Raw genomic sequence first — 16,540 nt, forward strand, 5'->3', positions numbered from 1 at the left:
GGAAGGCTCACCTGTGATCCAGATCTCGAAGTTTCTGACCTGGATCTTGGCTTGAAGATCTTGAGGCCTAGTGACTATGAATCCCAGGGAGCAATAATAGACAAGGAGTCTTGCCTGTGGTGTGGCTGGTTTATATACCCTGGATTAGCTCTGTTCATTTACTGTGTTAACAGTACCAAACCGAACACGAGTGCTTCTTACTCCAAGAGGCGAGGCTGGAGGGTTTCCATTCTAACTGAAGAAGAAACTGGATTCCGTGGAAGATCAAGGAATGACTACAGATTTTGGGGGCTCTGCTCTTCAAGAAGTGGGTCCATGATCTAGGTCCTTAACTATAGTCTGACTTTGTTGTTCCTGAGGCCGTAAGAATGTGGTTGGAGTGCTGCTTCCAACTGCCTTAAATCGGACCGCCCCAGCAGCTAAGCAGCACCTGCCTGAGCATGAACAGACATCATTTTGGACCACCACACAGTTTAGCCAACTCTTCCTGAAGGAAACCAGCGTAGGAATCACTCAGCTTCAGAGTCCCTAGGACTTTATATCTTTTGATAGCTACTCGAAAGTGACCTGTGCCCTTTCCATGAATCCAGTTTTAAATGCATTGCCCTGCATTGCATTTAAACACCCTTAAAACTCTTGAAAACCTAGCAGGGGCAGGAAAGAAACAGGACCTCTAACTTCAGGTTTAGCCACGCCCCCTCGATATCCTGGGGGGGTGGTTTATCCAGGGGGCGTGTTTTCCTGAGGGCGTGGCCTCCTGGGGCGGGCTTCTGTGGGCGTGGCTAGAGGATCCACCAGCAACTGAGTCTTGGAAGCTGGGCGCTCTAGGTCTCACGTGTGTTGATTGAGTTTTAATTTGCAGAATAGCTGCTGCGGGCGCGACCGGAAGTGGCAGGTGAGTGAAACCGGAAGCAGGTCCAGTGGATTCTTTGCGGGTTGTGGAAGCACACGCTGAGCAGGAGTGGGTGCTGCGGCCAGCACGCACGCGTCGCTTGGGCCCCTCCTGCTGGTACCGAAAGCTGTGCAGGTTACACCTGGTGCTCCGGACGCCGTAATTTCGTTGTTAGGAATAGCTAGTTTCTAATACGGCGGAGGGTAAACTAAACAAGACATCCAATGATAGTCGCGTGTCTGCTCAAGAAGAGTAAAACTTGCTTAATAAGTCCGTAATCTCCTCCAGGCTTGGATCGCATTGTTAGGAGGGTAGCAGCAAACAGTTTTGGTAAGGCCATGTGAGGAAGGTGGACCTGTGATTTGGTCTTGCTCTCTGTATGGGAGAAACACGTGTTGGCAGTGCAGAAGTGTCTTCCAGACATGGGGAAAATATTAGAACACTATAATGAAGGTGAAAGCAGAGACCTGGGCGTTGCTCAGCGGCACAGCTCAAACCTAGGTTGAGCCAGTTCCTGAGTTCCGCCAAAGCTTTTAAAATAAAAGTGTAGATGGGTGTATCAACCACATCTCAGCCCAGGAGGAGTAGTTAGCCAACATGAAAACAAGCCCCACAGACTTTTGGGGGGAGGAGGGACTGGAGGGGTGAACTTTTTGTTTTGCCATTTTTTTGTCTCTTGATCTTTTACTTATTTTGACTTTAGTTTTTATAGGTTTTTGTTTTTTAAAGACCATAAAGTTGGGTGGCTAGAGACATGATGGGATCTGGGAAAACGGGGAGGGGAAGAAACATCAAAATACATTTTATAAATTTTTTTTAACTAAAAAAGAGAAATATGAGTGTGGGGTGCTATGCAAAGTGACTTTGTAGAAGCAAAATTCTACCAGGCTTTCAAAAGCTGGACTTTTTCATTTAGTCGCAAGTCAGTCAGCTACAGAAGAGAAACCAGTCTGTCTCAGTGGGTGTGTGCAGGCCTTTAACTCGGAGGCAGAGACAAGTGGATCTCTGTGAGCTTAAGGTCAGCCTGGTCTACTGAGGGAGTTTCAAGACAGTCAGGGGGTGGGGAGATTATGTGTTCTAATAACTAAAATAATTTGTGACACATAATACTTTGTCTAACTCTTTAATCTTGGTTCACATGTAACCATTTTAATGAAGCCTAGATTAATAGTCCTATTTAAACTCGACTCATACAGATTTCCCGTCTTCTCTATTCTGGCCCTGGGCTTTCCTTCCCTGAAACTCTGCTCACCTTTCTGTGGTTCACGGATGATTCCCAACTGTCAAGGACAAAGCATGCCTTGTAGTAAAGGAAGAATTTGTCAGATTATTCACCTTTGTTATAGTTTATTCACACTCTATATCTATGCCTGGATGAATGGAGGTTTTTTTTTTTTAATTTTTTGGGGGGCACTGTTAAAATGCATGAATCAAATGAATCAAACCAACATTCAAACATGCAAACCATGCATTGGGCTAGCTCATGAATTGGATCAGTTCTAGAACCCTTATTGAGATTCCAGTTTGGGCTGGTTCATTGTGGACCGTAGTTAATATATCAAGGTAAATTCCAGTTTGACATATGGACAGCACAGTGAAGTCTCATCTTGGGCGGAAAATGATTGGAATAATGGTACCATTACATTTTAGAAGGAAATATGTGTGTGTAAAGATGTTTACACATGAACAGAAACAAAAACCATTGTTTATACTAAAATGTTAATTATCTCCAGATGGTAAGATTCTGGATTTTTTTATTTTTCTGGGGTTTTTTTTTTTTTTTTTTGTCGTTAATCTATTTTTTTTTGTCAATGAAAATGTATTGCTAATTTAAAATAATTTATTTTGCTTTGTTGTACATTAATGTGTTTACTCCATTCACTTATTTCAGTTTGGTTGAAATTAAAAGTTTATCTTTATTAATTTCCTTTGGTTACTCTATTAAAGAGCCACTAAAGACTCAGGGTAAAGATGAAAAGAAGGCAACTGGTCTGGACACTTGGATAAGTTTTGGATAATTACCAAATAGCTAAAGAATAGAATTTAATTGTCTTTATTTAATTAACTAATCTTCTTTTTTTCTTGTTTTTAAAAGCATGCTAATTCCATTTTCAATGAAGAATTGCTTCCGATTACTTTGTCAGCACAAGGTCTCAACAGCTGGCTTTAAAAGCCCACCCACCCATGGGCTCATTTTACAGTCAATCTCCAATGATGTATATGAAAATCTGGCTTTAGAAGATTGGATCCACGACCACATACATCTAGAAGGCAAGCCGATTCTTCTTCTTTGGAGAAATTCTCCTTCTGTCGTCATCGGTAGGCATCAGAATCCATGGCAGGAATGTAACCTCCATCTGATGAGACAGGAAGGAATAAAACTGGCTCGGAGGAAGAGTGGAGGAGGAACGGTGTACCACGACATGGGTAACATCAATCTCACCTTCTTTACCACCAAAACCAAGTATGACAGGATGGAAAATCTGAAACTAATAGTGAGAGCTCTGAATGCTGTCCAACCGCAGCTGGATGTGCAGCCTACCAAAAAATTTGACTTGTTACTCGACGGGCAGTTTAAAATCTCAGGAACCGCATCGAAGATCGGCCGGACTGCTGCGTACCACCACTGCACCTTGTTATGCAACACCAACAGGACAGCACTGTCTTCCTCGCTGAAGAGCCCGTACCATGGGATAACGAGTAATGCCACGCCCAGCATCCCTTCTGCGGTCAAAAACCTCCTGGAAAGAGATTCAACGCTGACCTGTGAAGTTCTGATGGGTGCCGTGGCTGCAGAGTACGCGGCATATCATCAAATTGATGATCACGTTAACCTAATAAACCCTGCAGATGAGACGGCGTTTCCCGGAATAAACAGCAAAGTCAAGGAACTGCAAAGCTGGGAGTGGGTATACGGCAGGACTCCCAAGTTCACCGTGGACACCACGCTGCATGTGCCGTGTGAGCAGGCGCATTTGGAAATCCAAGTGCTCATGGAGGTAAAGAACGGACGAATCGAAACCTGCGAAATTAAGGCACCTGATCACTGGCTGCCACTGGAAATAGGTGACAAATTAAACTCAAGTTTTATTGGCAGCAAATTCTGTCCTGTTGAGACCACGCTGCTGACAAATATATTACTGAGGACATGTCCAGACAATCATCACTTACAGAGTAAATGGAACATTCTGTGTGAAAAACTCAGGGGGATAATGTAACCCACTCCTCCCCCATAACTTTCTTTACACTGGCAATTTCAGTGAGAAAAAGTTCTAAGTTGCAGTTTATTTTATGTCTCTTTAAAAAAAATAAATAAAGGTGTCAGGTTCAGCCTGCTTCAGGCTTGAGGTGGCCTGTTCCTAGTTTCCATTCCTCAGGTTTTGTCACAAACTTTGATTGATAATCTGTTAAGAGTTTTGGCCCTCGGAAATGAGCCTTGCAGGGCCCGTCTTCTTTCATTTCTCCTTCCATTAAACTTCAGAGATGAAACTGTTGCTTTTCCTTAAGGCCCACACCCTGTCTGGATTTTGTCCTCTCCTGCTTGTAACCATTGGTTTGTTTCTGTTAGGCTTTGTTTTTAAAAGGGGGGGGGGGCGTTAGCCGGGGTTTCTCTTGCTGTGGTCACACACTGTGGCCAAGAGCAGCTTTTTACTTCATCTCACAGTTCCACATCACAGCCCATCACTGAAGGAAGTCAGAGGAATTCAGGGGAAAAACTGATGCAGAGGCCATGGAGGGGTGCTGCTTACTGGCTTGCTCAGCCTGCTTTTTATAGCCCTCAGGACCACCAGCCCGTAGCTCTGCCCATAGTGAGCTGGGCCCTCACTAAGAAAGTATACCACACCTGCCCACAGTTCGATCTGAGCAGGGGTGTTTTTCTCAATTGAGGTGCTAGCTTGTGCATAAAACCAGTCAGTACACAGTCTCGACATGCTGCCCTCACCAGGGTAGAACTTGCTGTTTGGCCTCAGACTCAGAGATATGGGTGCTTCTGACTCCTGAGTGCTGGGATTAAAGACGTGCCCCTCCATGGCCAGTGATTCATAAAACCTTACACCTGGCCTTTCTATTGGGTCTTTAACCAGTCAGTGAGCAGCATATCCTTTTCCCTAAACTTTCCTGCTGAGATCTCATTCTTCATAGTTTTAATTTTTCAACTTTTCACATCCCAGACTTTTTCAGAGAGTAACGTCACGATTGGCTACTTCTTAACTCTACAACTAATCCACTTTGCTCCTACAGTCCTGGGTATTGAGTATACACTGTATACCAAGCACTATTAGGCACTTCACAGTATATGAAAGTATCCTGTATCAATGTAAAGAACGCTCCCCAATTGTCTCTGTTTGGTTAATAAAAAGCTGAACAGCCAATGAGTGGACAGAAGAGATAGGAAGACTGAACTAGTGATGGAGGCTGGGGGAAGTGTCCAGGGAGAAGGGTGGGAATGAGGAAGAATTGCCAAGGGAGCTCTCCATGAGGACAGACAGCAAAGCAAACCAAGAAGAGACCAAATACAAGTAACTTGAGGACTTGAGGGCAAGTGGCTGGAAAGCAGCTAAGACAGGTTAGTATCTGCTCGGTCACTGTACTTAACACCTGTTGATTAATCAATAGGTCTCTGACTCAATTGTCTGGGAACTAGCCAGGTTAGGAAAAAATGCCAGTCTTAAATTTCATCCTATAGATAGATAAACACAAATTTAAAGAGTGCCCATTTAAAGATATCTGATAGCACACACCTGACTCTCAGCATCCGAGGTTTGAAGCAGGAAAACCACCCTTCAGAGACCAGCATTTGCTAAACAGTAAAAACCCAGTCTTAAAAACAAAAGTGCCCATGGTAAGGCGGTACAAAGGCTACTCCCAAACTTAATGATTCCTGTAGACTGTGTGCATGAACAGATAGTGAGGAAATGCAAAGCCAACTCCTCCAAGAAGTTTTGTTCATGGAAAATAAATACCAGGGCAGCACTTGCTGGGAATTTGTGTCACTGGCTCCTTGTTGAGTAGGTTTCAGGCTCCTGGGTTGGAGCAGGTGTGCGCATGTGTGGACAGACTGAGTTGTCAGAACTGTATGAAAGAGACTAGTTTCTCCTCTGGCTGGTACCACGCTTCAAGTCTTTGTCCAGCACAAGATTCTTGGGGAAAGGCCAGTGTACTGGGGGTCATCATTGCAGCAGGAGGAGGACAAGTCATCTATCAGAGTATCTCTGGGTCCTGTCAGGACAGTTCTAGGAGGATAACCAGACAGGCTATCATTTATTGCTGTGTTTGGAGGCAGGTTACCATCCAGTCCAGATTGGCTTCAAGCTCTGTATGTTCTAGAATGATCCTGGATTCAAGATCCACTGGCCTCTTCCTTACAGCAATGCCCCAACAAACCTGGCTGACAACTGTTTTAGCTGAAGTCACTCTGCTTGTTTGTGGTACCAGACGTGGAAGCCAAGACCTGGCACACGCCAGTCACATGCTGTGCTCTGAGCTACAGCTTCAGCCACACATACATTTCTTTTCCTCATGATTAGGCTCTCAGCCCATATGTCTCTTACAATCACTGTAATCTATGATTTTCATTTAGGAACACTATTCCTAGGAACAAGACTATATCATCCAGTTTTCCAACACCTGGTGAGCTACTCTCCAACAATCAAATGGAAGCGGGTAAAAATCTTTCGGTTAACTCTGTGACTTAAAAGGAAACACCGTAAATCTGTGGAACAGCCTATTACAGAGGAGTGGATCCAGAAATTAGTAGAAATATAAACATTTATTGTTAAATTCATACATTATAAAATATGTTCAGAGTAAATAAAAAGAAGAAGCAAACCCAGTATTTGCTCTGATTTGCATATGTCCCTAGTAGTTTATGAGTTAGACTCTTGGTCCCTAGGTGAGCAGTATTGAGAGGGGAAATCTCTGAGGTGTCAGGCTCTACCTCACAAGCCTGCTCCATCTTTCTTGCATTATGCCATGTGGCATGCAGAAGGAAGATCCTCCCCAGATATCAAACCCCAAACCTCCATCCTTTACAGCATGTAGTAGTCAGTTCTAGCAACAGAAAACGGGCTGAGGTCACCTACAGTGGAAATGTTTAGGTCATTATGCATCATATTTTTTTCGTGTGCTTGTTGTGAAAAATGTCCACCGTTGTTTCATGACAGGGCCTCAAGTCTAAATCACAGTATCCAAGAGAAAAACGACCCTATAAAGAAAAAAGAAGAGAATTGTTAAAGTGAATTTTTCATACAGAAAGCCAAGCATGACATTCCATTTAGAGTGCCAGCCTCTCCGAAGGCTAAAAGCCCAGGACTCCATCAGAACAAGCAAGAAAACAAGCAGTGCTCACACAGAGTCATAAAGCCATAGCCTACCTGTGGTCTCTTAAAATAATCAAGGCCCCTTCCAATTTTAATCATCCATCCATTGTTGAACCTATTGAAATCAGTGTACAGTATTATATTCGAGTCATTGAGTCAGACAGGTTTTTAAAGCCAGAGTCGGTTAAGAATCAACAAGATCTCCCCCTAAACCAACATGAGTGGAATCAGACTGGGGTTGGTCCAGAGCTGCGTCTACGAAAAACAAGAGGAGCATTGGATACCATCAGCTAACCTGATTAAGTGAGTAAATGAGCCAAAAGCCACTTTTGAATTTCAGCTTGACCAAGCTCTTTTCCGCTAACAAGTGGTTTCCAAATGTTCTGTCCCTCTGGAGAACCCTGACTACCACAGCGCCACTATGCGGGGCAAAGATGGGGATTGGGATCCCAAGGACAGCCCAGACACTGACCTCTGCTTCAACAACAGCAACACTGCCATCCTCTTAGTTTCTGATTTACTCTTTATTAGAAACAGGGTCTCTTTGTTGTATCATATGAAGTGTACTATGCTAAAGGGAAGGAAGGCTCTCTAAGAAGCTGTGTATACATTTCCCACATGACATAGAACCAGTAAATATCTCTTAACTAAGAATTAACTCACTCTAAGAGGTAAATCAAGTTTTTTTTTTTTTTTTTTTTTTTTTTTTTTTTTTTTTTTGTCCAGTGTGAAATTACTAAATTTGAGCTTGATTTGAAGTTTGGATATTTAAACATACGTATATAATTATATTACATTAAAATTTTCAAAGTATATGAAAAAGTAAAACATCATACACTAACCTAATTTCTCGGTCATGTATAGATGAAGAATAGTTTATTTCCAACACCACTCCACGACTCCTGAGGGACTGCCTTATTTCTTCCAGGCCACTACTTTGCTGTGTGTTCCCAAAACCCTATTGATAACATGAAGCATAATTTACTGCCTCAATTATTACTAAGTTAAATAATTAATAATTTACAAACTATACAATAAATACTGCAGAGAGATTAAATTGAAAAGATTTATATCAGTTTCAACATTGCTGTCTCAAAGAAGCAATCAATGGATGGTAATTCTTTTCTGTTTATACTGTTTTGATACAAACAGTTAAACAACTGTGAAAAGTCACAGGGCTCCCTCCTATCTCCACCTCCCTGTGGCTGGCAGCACAGCCATGTGGCACCATGCTCAGCTTCTTAAATGTTTCTCCGTAACAATGCTCCGTTATCCACATGAGACTCCCACTGATTAGACTAACCCCGGAAAGTACAAGTCTTCGGATACCCTTCTACTCAAGTCAGAATCAAGAAAGACAAGCGGCAGTCTAACCCCAGGCCCATGACAGGACAGGACAGGACATAGGACAGGACAGTCACTAGCACAGACTGCAGGGTCACTGAGACCACACTGACAGATGCAAATTCATAGAGTTCAACAACATGTCGGGATACAAGGTCAAACCTCTCAAAACAACAGTCTTTTTCTTACGGCACGAAGTGCTGGATCAGGTAACATGGGACAGACACAAAGTTAGGAAAGAATGAGGCTTTTTGGATACCTACCTCATCCCCAGAGGTGAGAAGGTGAATAGTTCTTACTTTACACGGCTTCTTAACCAGCATCTCACAAAACCGAAGGAAGTTATATACCTGGAAGGCATTAGGATGGATTAGTACCAGCTCCACAGTTTTCCAGCAAGAACCGATTCTACAGTCGTCAGCTGGCCGGATCAGAACCATCCTGCAGAGAAGGAAGAGTCTGAACACCAGCACATAGAACTGGAGAAAGCCCACAGGCCCATCATAACCAAGTTGTACCAGAGCTGGCGGCACACTTGGAGGAATGCCTAGTGGCCTCCCTGGTGGGGGAGCTCTTGTGGTGCTTCTTCAGGGCCCACTGGTGAAGAGGTGGATAAGACCATTGAAAAGAACTGGTTCTAGGTTACCTTTCCCCAGACAGAATCTAAGAAATCCACAGATGGTTTCATCCCTTATTTTAGGTGATGCAGTATCAGCCCAGAATGCAAACACCTCCTCCTGAGCCCTTTAAATCACCCCTAGACTACATATGACACCAAACACACGGTAAACATGCATTACCACTGCCTTGTCGTGTCTGTATGTGTTCAGTGCAGATGGAATTTTTAACCTGGATTTTTGATCCTCCACTAACCCATAAACCCAGGCAGCTGACAGTACGTTTAAAGTTACATTTCATTACATTTTAGTAAACTACTTACCTGATGAGTTTGTCTAATGTAAGGGTCTTCTATCCAAACCTCTGTAACCGTCTCGTGCAGGTATTCTCTAAAAAGTGACTCATAGCTGAAGCCAGTTGCATTCTCTTCTATTTTAATTTGCTTGTGGTATTTGCCATCTGCGAAACACAAGCTACAGTGATGTGACCAGTGACCACTTTAAAAAGTTACGTCTTTCATTTTCCCTGTGGGGGCAACTCACATGGGTCCCCAGGGATTGAACTCAGGTCTACCCACTGGACCACCTCAGCAGTGCCTGTGAGCGCTTACTTTATACACAGTTATGTCTCACACAGTGAGTAATCAGGACAAGTAACACTCTTTTAAACTCACTGACTCAGAAGCTATGACATGCCTACTCAAGGCTGCACGCTGCAAAAATGTTTCATACACATAAGGAAAGAAGACAAAATACTATTCCAAAGGCGAGTCCTGCTAAGCAAAGGGGACCATCCTTTTCTTTTTTTTTTTTTAATTAAAATTCTTTAAACCTTTTTTTAAAATTAAAATAAAATTGTTTATCTTATGCATTTAAATGTCTTGCCTGCATGTATGCATTTGAACCACATATATGCAGTGTCTGCAAAGTTAGAACACAGCCTGAGCTTCCCCAGAATGAGTTTAAAATGGCTGTGACTGCCATGTGAGTGCTGAGAACTGAACCTGCAAGAGCAGCCAGTGCTCTGCTGTGCATCCCTCCAGCCCACAAGAGGTTACTTGAAAACGCTTTCAGGAGAGGACTGACTGAGCCAGGCAGCGGTGGTGCTCGCCTTTAATCCCAGCACCGAGGAGGCAGAGTCGAGTGAATCTCCGAGTTCAAGCCTGGTTTACAGAGTGAATTCCAGGACAGCCTAAGCTATATTGAAAAACTACCCCCCACCCCTTCCCAAAAAAAGAGGACTGTGGTGGTTTGAATGTTTGGTCCAGGGAGGTGTGGCCTTGTGAGAGTGGGTGTGGCCTTGTTAGAGTAGGTGTGGCCTTGTTAGAGTGGGTGTGGCCTTGGAGGAAGTGTGTCACTGTGGTTATGGACTTTCCTCCTAGCTGCATGAGGATGCCACCCTTTTCCTGGTTCCCTTTGGAACAAGATGTAGAACTCTCAGTTCCTCCAGCCCCGTACCTGCCTGGATGTTGCCATGTTCTCACCTTGATGATAATGGACTGAACCTCTGAACCTGTAAGCCAGCCCCAATTACATGCTGTCCTTTATAAGACTTTCCTTGGTTATGGTGTCTGTTCACAGCAGTAAAACCCTAACTAATACAAGGACTGACTGTACCAAAGTGTGGCTTAGACCCTGTAACAGTGGGCAGAACGGGATACACCCAGTCTCGGATCACCTTCTTTCCAGGCTGGCCGCTTCATGTCTCATACTTTGGCTAATGTGAGCATTAAACATAAAGGCACCATGGTGATTAGAAGAAGGATCCTAGCACTGTAAGAGGTTTCTTTAAGACTTTGTCCTGAAGACAAGGTCAAATGTAACCCAGGCTGGCCACAAACTTATTATGATGCCACTGGAGTTTGCTTAGCTATTCTAATGATTTTCATTTTTCATTATATGAGGTATTATATATATATACATGAAATATAGATCCAGAATCCACATTCTGAACTCTTCTGCAATATTCTTAAATCGAGGTACATGCAGGATCTTTGAACTAAAGCCCCACCCCCAACTCTAAGCTCTACCCTAAGTCATGTTGCAAAACAGAGCGTTTTACCTTCTTTTTCTTGATCTAAGTATTTCTTTATGTTTTCTGCTCTATCCATGTAGCCAGAGATTTTCGTTCTGAGAGTACATCTTTTACTGGACTCTTTGGTGCCTATGAATTGGAAAAAAGAACAGGGATTTTTCTGAAATTTCAAACAGCTTTTCTATTTAGTTCAGCATTTGTCAGGTTTTCCACAAAGTTTCTACCCTTTACAATGTGCTCACATTCTGTGTGCTAGAGAACATGGAACTGCTAGGTTAGGAGCACATCTTCAGTACTGCTCACCTCTTCCTCATTATCCACACCTTGGGAAGTCTAAATAGTTAAAATACAATTTTCCCGATTACCAGCTTTTCTTTTAGGCCTCTGCACTGTGCATTAGAGTGAATGCCAATCATTTTTCCAGCCACCAAAAAAAAAAAAAAAAAAACAACAAACAAAAAAATAAAACCCATACAAATATTATCAATAAGGCTTACCCTGCCCTATTCCACAATACATTATCAATAAAGTTGACCCTGCTTCAATCCCCCAATCACATCTGGTTTTTTGACATTATTCATAGTTTCCTAATTATTTTTTAATTTCATTTTTTAACATCTTGTGTTGATGTGTGTGTGTGTGTGTGTGTGTGTGTGTGTGTGTGTGTGTGATCAGAGCCTAATGGATGCCCGTGATAACATGACAAATAGATAACATGAGTTATTACTGAGCAAGATCCCCAGGCCTCTGAATTAACTTGTGCTACATACCCAAGGTGAAATGAACAGATAAGCTATGCTGTGAACCTTTCTACAAACCTTAGTTGCAGAAGGTCTGTCCTTTTCAGTCGCCTGCTGTCTTTTCATGAGTAAAGAGAATTTATGCATTGGGCCATGCGTGTGCTTTGTCACTGATTATAACAAGGGTTGGTTTAGATTTCTCTAGTGATCACTATTCCTCTGTAGGAGAGTGCCTTGTGGCCTTCACTGTAGCATCTGCTGATGTGTGGGTATTGGTCTTAACCTGTGGTGCACAATCCAGAGCTTCCGTCAACACTGTCTGATCCATTTTGAATTCTTTCTCCCTCTTAGGTTTTTGAGAAGTGGTTGTTTCAAGACAGCATCACCCTATATATCCCACTGCTTATCCTGCACTGGCCTCAAACTTGTGATCTTCCCACCTCGGCCTCCATGGTGCTGGGATTACAGACTGAGCCAAGAGGACTGGCACTCCCTGACTTTGATGTGACATGTTTTAAACTCACCTGTGTTAATGCAACATGTATTCCTTGTTCCCTCCTTGTGTGACCAACCATTTTTCAGAAACCCAAGTCTTTTTAAAGAAGAGTAGTTTTATAGAAGGGACAATCCTACCATGGCTTCTAGGCTCTCTCAGCCAACCAGCTAGAAGTTCACATAGGTTTGCTAACATGCACACTTTACAAAGTATTTCTGTTCCTATCTGACTTTGTGTGCATCTTAAAGCATGAGTTATGCTGACAACTTTGACCCAGTACAGTTCATTCCAGCCTTGCTCCTTTCCTTCCTTATAAGTTACTTGACTACTTAAAAATAATTTATTCACTTCATTGTAGGGTACACATAAGGAAGTTTCAGGATTCCCACCCATTGCCTGTGTGAGAAAAAAAATTTACCAGCCATCATATGATGCTTGCATGCTACTGGAGTTACCTTTTTGGGCCCTTCTACCTATTTTTCCCCTATCCCCTTAAGACAGGATCTCATGTAGCCGGTATGGCTTCAAATTAGTCAAGAATGACCTTGAACCTCTGATCTCCTGAGTGCTGGGATTATAGGCATCCAACTTGGTGCCCAGTTTTATACAGTCCTGGGAATGAAACCCAAGGCTCTGTGCAGGCTACATAAATGTTCATCCAATTGAGCTTTATCTCCAGACTATCTGCCTCCTCCTTGTGCTCTTCAACTGAGAACCTTAGAATGCTGTCATTCATTCTTGATTCCCCCCTTCCTTTTTTCCTCCTTCCCACCCCTTTCTCACCCATAATGCTTTAGCTATAAACATTCTAATTTGTTTCTGGCTTTCATCCTTTCTGTATTTCCTCTGAACAAATAAAGATCTCCTTTCTTCTCTTGGATATAGTTTAAGTGTACATGCCCAACGAACACCCAACAAAGGTTCGTGAACAGAAGGCTGAGTCCTGTGTGACAACATTAAGAAGCATAGAGCCTCTAAGGGGGGGGGGGTCATGAGGTGCCTGCCCCTGAAATGGATTGATGCAGTTCCCCTATATTGCCAGTTATAGAAGCACAATCCAGGGGCCAGCAAGATGGTGGTATAGCAGGTGTGATGATTTGTATATGCTTGGCCTAGGGAGTGGCACTATTAGGAGGTACGGTCTTGTGGGAGTAGATGTGGCCTTGTTGGAGTAGGTGTGGCCTTGTTGGAGTAGGTGTGGCTTTGTTGGAGTAGGTGTGGCTTTGTTGGAGTAGGTGTGGCCTTGTTGGAGTAGGTGTGGCTTTGTTGGAGTAGGTGTGGCTTTGTTAGAGTAGGTGTGGCCTTGTTGGAGTAGGTGTGGCTTTGTTGGAGTAGATGTGTTATTGTGGGAGTGGGCTTTAATACCCTAGTCGTAGCTTCCGGGAAGTCAGTCTTATTCTAGCAGCCTTCAGACCAAGATGCAGAACTCTCAGCTCCTCCTGCACCATGCCTGCCTGGATGCTGCCATGTTCCCACCTTGATGATAATGGACGGAACCTCTGAACCTGTAAGCCAGCCCCAATTAAATGTTGTCCTTATAAGAGTTGTCTTGGTCATGGTATCTTTTCACAGCAATAAAACCCTAACTAAGACAGCAGGAAAAGGTGCTTGCCACTAACTCTGAAATCCTGAATTTCATCCCTGGGACACAAATGGCAATGAGAACTGACTCTACCAGACTGTCTTCTCACCTCCAGATATGCACACTGTGGCATTTCATCACTAATCACAGATCTTACTGGGGCATTTTCTCAACTGAGGTTCCCGCCTTTCAGATAAATCTAGCTTGGGTCAAGGTGACATAAACTAGCCACCATGCCTGGGGACAGAAGAACTCGCTAACACGGACAATACTGATATTGGTAAGTATGCTGGAGGGTGTTATGTCAACTGGCATAAGCTAAAGTCAACTGAGAGGAGGGGATCTCAATTAAGAAAAGGCGTTGCTGGGCGTTACGGCACATGTCTTTCAATCCCGCACTTTGAAGACAGATCTCTGAGTTGGAGGTTACCCTGTTCTACACACAGAGAGAGTTTGGACAGCTAGACTTACACAGAGAAATCCTGAGTGTGTGTGTATGTGGGTGCCTCCATAGGTTTGGCCTCTAGCAAGCTTGTATGGCATTTTCTTTATTAGTGATTGATGGAGAAGAGCCTAGCCCATTGTGGGTGGTGCCATCTCTGGGCTGGTAGACCTGGGTTCTATAAGAAAGCAGGCTGAGCAAGCCAGAGGAAGCAAGCCAGTAAGTTACATCCCTCCATGGCCTCTGCATCAGCTCCTGCCTCCAGGTTCCTACCCTGTTTGGGATCCCATCCTGACTTTCTTCAGTGATGGATTATAATGTGGAAGTGTAAACCAAATAAACCCTTTCCACCCCAGCTTGCTTTTGGTCATGGTGTTTCATCACAGCAATAGAAACCCTAACTAGGACAGTAAGTTAATTTAAAAATATATATTAAATTTTAAGTGGAGGTATTCTCTATAGATAGATTAAGCTTAATCCCAGAAACATGACTTACAAAAATATAAAAATTAAATAAATAAATAGATTCCAGTGCTGGGAGTGGGCTACCTGTGAGGTCCCTCAAAACAATGCAGGATTGCCCCTGCTTTCAGATGTCCACCAAAACTAGTTCATAAGACTCTATTGCTGGGGCTGGAGAGGTGGCTCAGTGGTTAGGAGCTGCTCTTCCACGGGTCCTGAGTTCAATTCCCAGCAACCACATGGTGGCTCACAACCATCTGTAATGGAATCTGATGCCCTCTTCTGTTATGTTTGATATGGTGTGTACTCATATAAAATAAATAAATCTTTAAAAAATAAAAAAAGGACCCTATTGCTGGAGACACCACACGCCCTGATCATGTCAGAGAGAGAACAAGCTGGAACTGGGTTGAAAGCTTCCACCTTGTTGGACAAATAGCTCCATGGTGCTGAAAGGTGCTACCCAGGCTGCTGGGGGAGAATTGCCTTATTCAGTAACATACTCTGTTAAAAACCAACCAGATGGGCAAGATGAGCCCATTGGTGCAATCATGATAAATGTGGTACCCAAATGCTTTCCGATTGGATGTGAAGTCTGCTTGACAAGAGGGAAATCACATCAGGTATTGTACACCTGACTAAAAATCAAGACTGTGGCGGTCCTAGGTCTTAGGGGGGATGCTACTGCTGTAGTTTTAGTAAATCAACATGATGTATCTGTCAAACTGCCCTTTACCTCATTGTGTTTATACCCATAGAAGATCGCTGTTGTCCGAATGGTTGGAGAAGCCTCCTGCACCAGTACGGAGTAGCGACTGCAGGGACTGACAACTGGTTGCTGCACACAGAAAAAATGGTTGTGGAATGCACCCCTATCTTGAGAATGAATATCTATAATCAGTGATGAGGGAGGGAGAGACAATTTACTCAGTGGTGTAGTCACTAGTAAGGTGCACGGGTAAGATCCAGTGAAACTCTGTGGATGTTGGGGTGATGGCAGGAAAAGACAGAGGGAGGAGAAAAATCATGTCACAAACTGACAAAAACGAAGAACAAAATTCATTCAAACGCAAGATCTATCAAGTTTATATTTGGTTATGCTTCTTACATATTTCAGAAAAGAAACGCTCCTTCGTGATAACAACAGTCTATTGCAAAGGCCACCACCTCCGTGGTCCTGCAGAACATCAGAGTATACCTCCTGAATTTGAATACTTCCTGGTAGTTAAGAAGTTTCGTTTTCTTAAGTTTCGCTCATACCCAGACAATGCGGAAACCGAAACTCGCTCACCTTTCAGAACCTGCAAGAGCATGTCAATCCCCTCCTGGTAACACACCAGAGCCTGCTGATACCGAGACTCTGCATCCAGCTCCACTGCCCGCTTTAGCACCGCCACCGCGGCCGTGCTGTCGGAATCCTGTCCTAGGCTGGATTTAGCCATCACTGTGACGACTCCCAGGCTCTGCCAGCAAATTCCAAGGGCTGACCAGCTGCGCTTCCAGGAAACGCAAACGTGACGCCGCTGCGCCTGCGCCGTCTTCAACGGCGCTTTGTGAATGGGCCGGGACCAAAAAAGCCCTTCCCGGAACCAAAGAACCGTATGAGCTGT

The 16,540-nt window shown here is 43.6% G+C and overlaps 2 protein-coding genes across 2 annotated transcripts; one reads left to right on the forward strand and one right to left on the reverse strand.

Annotated features, from left to right (window-relative positions):
- Window positions 1-781: 781 nt before the first annotated feature.
- On the forward strand, window positions 782-4,307 carry LIPT1 (lipoyltransferase 1). The gene is made up of 2 exons (XM_080917185.1): window positions 782-895; window positions 2,988-4,307. Exon 2 carries the CDS (start codon window positions 2,989-2,991, stop codon window positions 4,108-4,110), a length of 1,122 nt encoding a protein of 373 aa, XP_080773311.1. The 5' UTR covers window positions 782-895; window position 2,988; the 3' UTR covers window positions 4,111-4,307.
- Window positions 3,815-16,372, reverse strand: MITD1 (microtubule interacting and trafficking domain containing 1; the record flags this gene model as incomplete). The annotated part of the gene is made up of 8 exons (XM_080917186.1): window positions 3,815-3,914; window positions 6,976-7,097; window positions 7,267-7,327; window positions 8,055-8,170; window positions 8,820-8,906; window positions 9,497-9,633; window positions 11,236-11,337; window positions 16,222-16,372. 7 exons carry the CDS (start codon window positions 16,370-16,372, stop codon window positions 7,002-7,004), a joined length of 750 nt encoding a protein of 249 aa, XP_080773312.1. The 3' UTR covers window positions 3,815-3,914; window positions 6,976-7,001.
- Between the last annotated feature and the right edge of the window lie 168 nt (window positions 16,373-16,540).

Source organism: Micromys minutus (assembly GCF_963924665.1).
Source record: "Micromys minutus genome assembly, chromosome: 5".
Taxonomy (NCBI): Eukaryota; Metazoa; Chordata; class Mammalia; order Rodentia; family Muridae; genus Micromys; species Micromys minutus.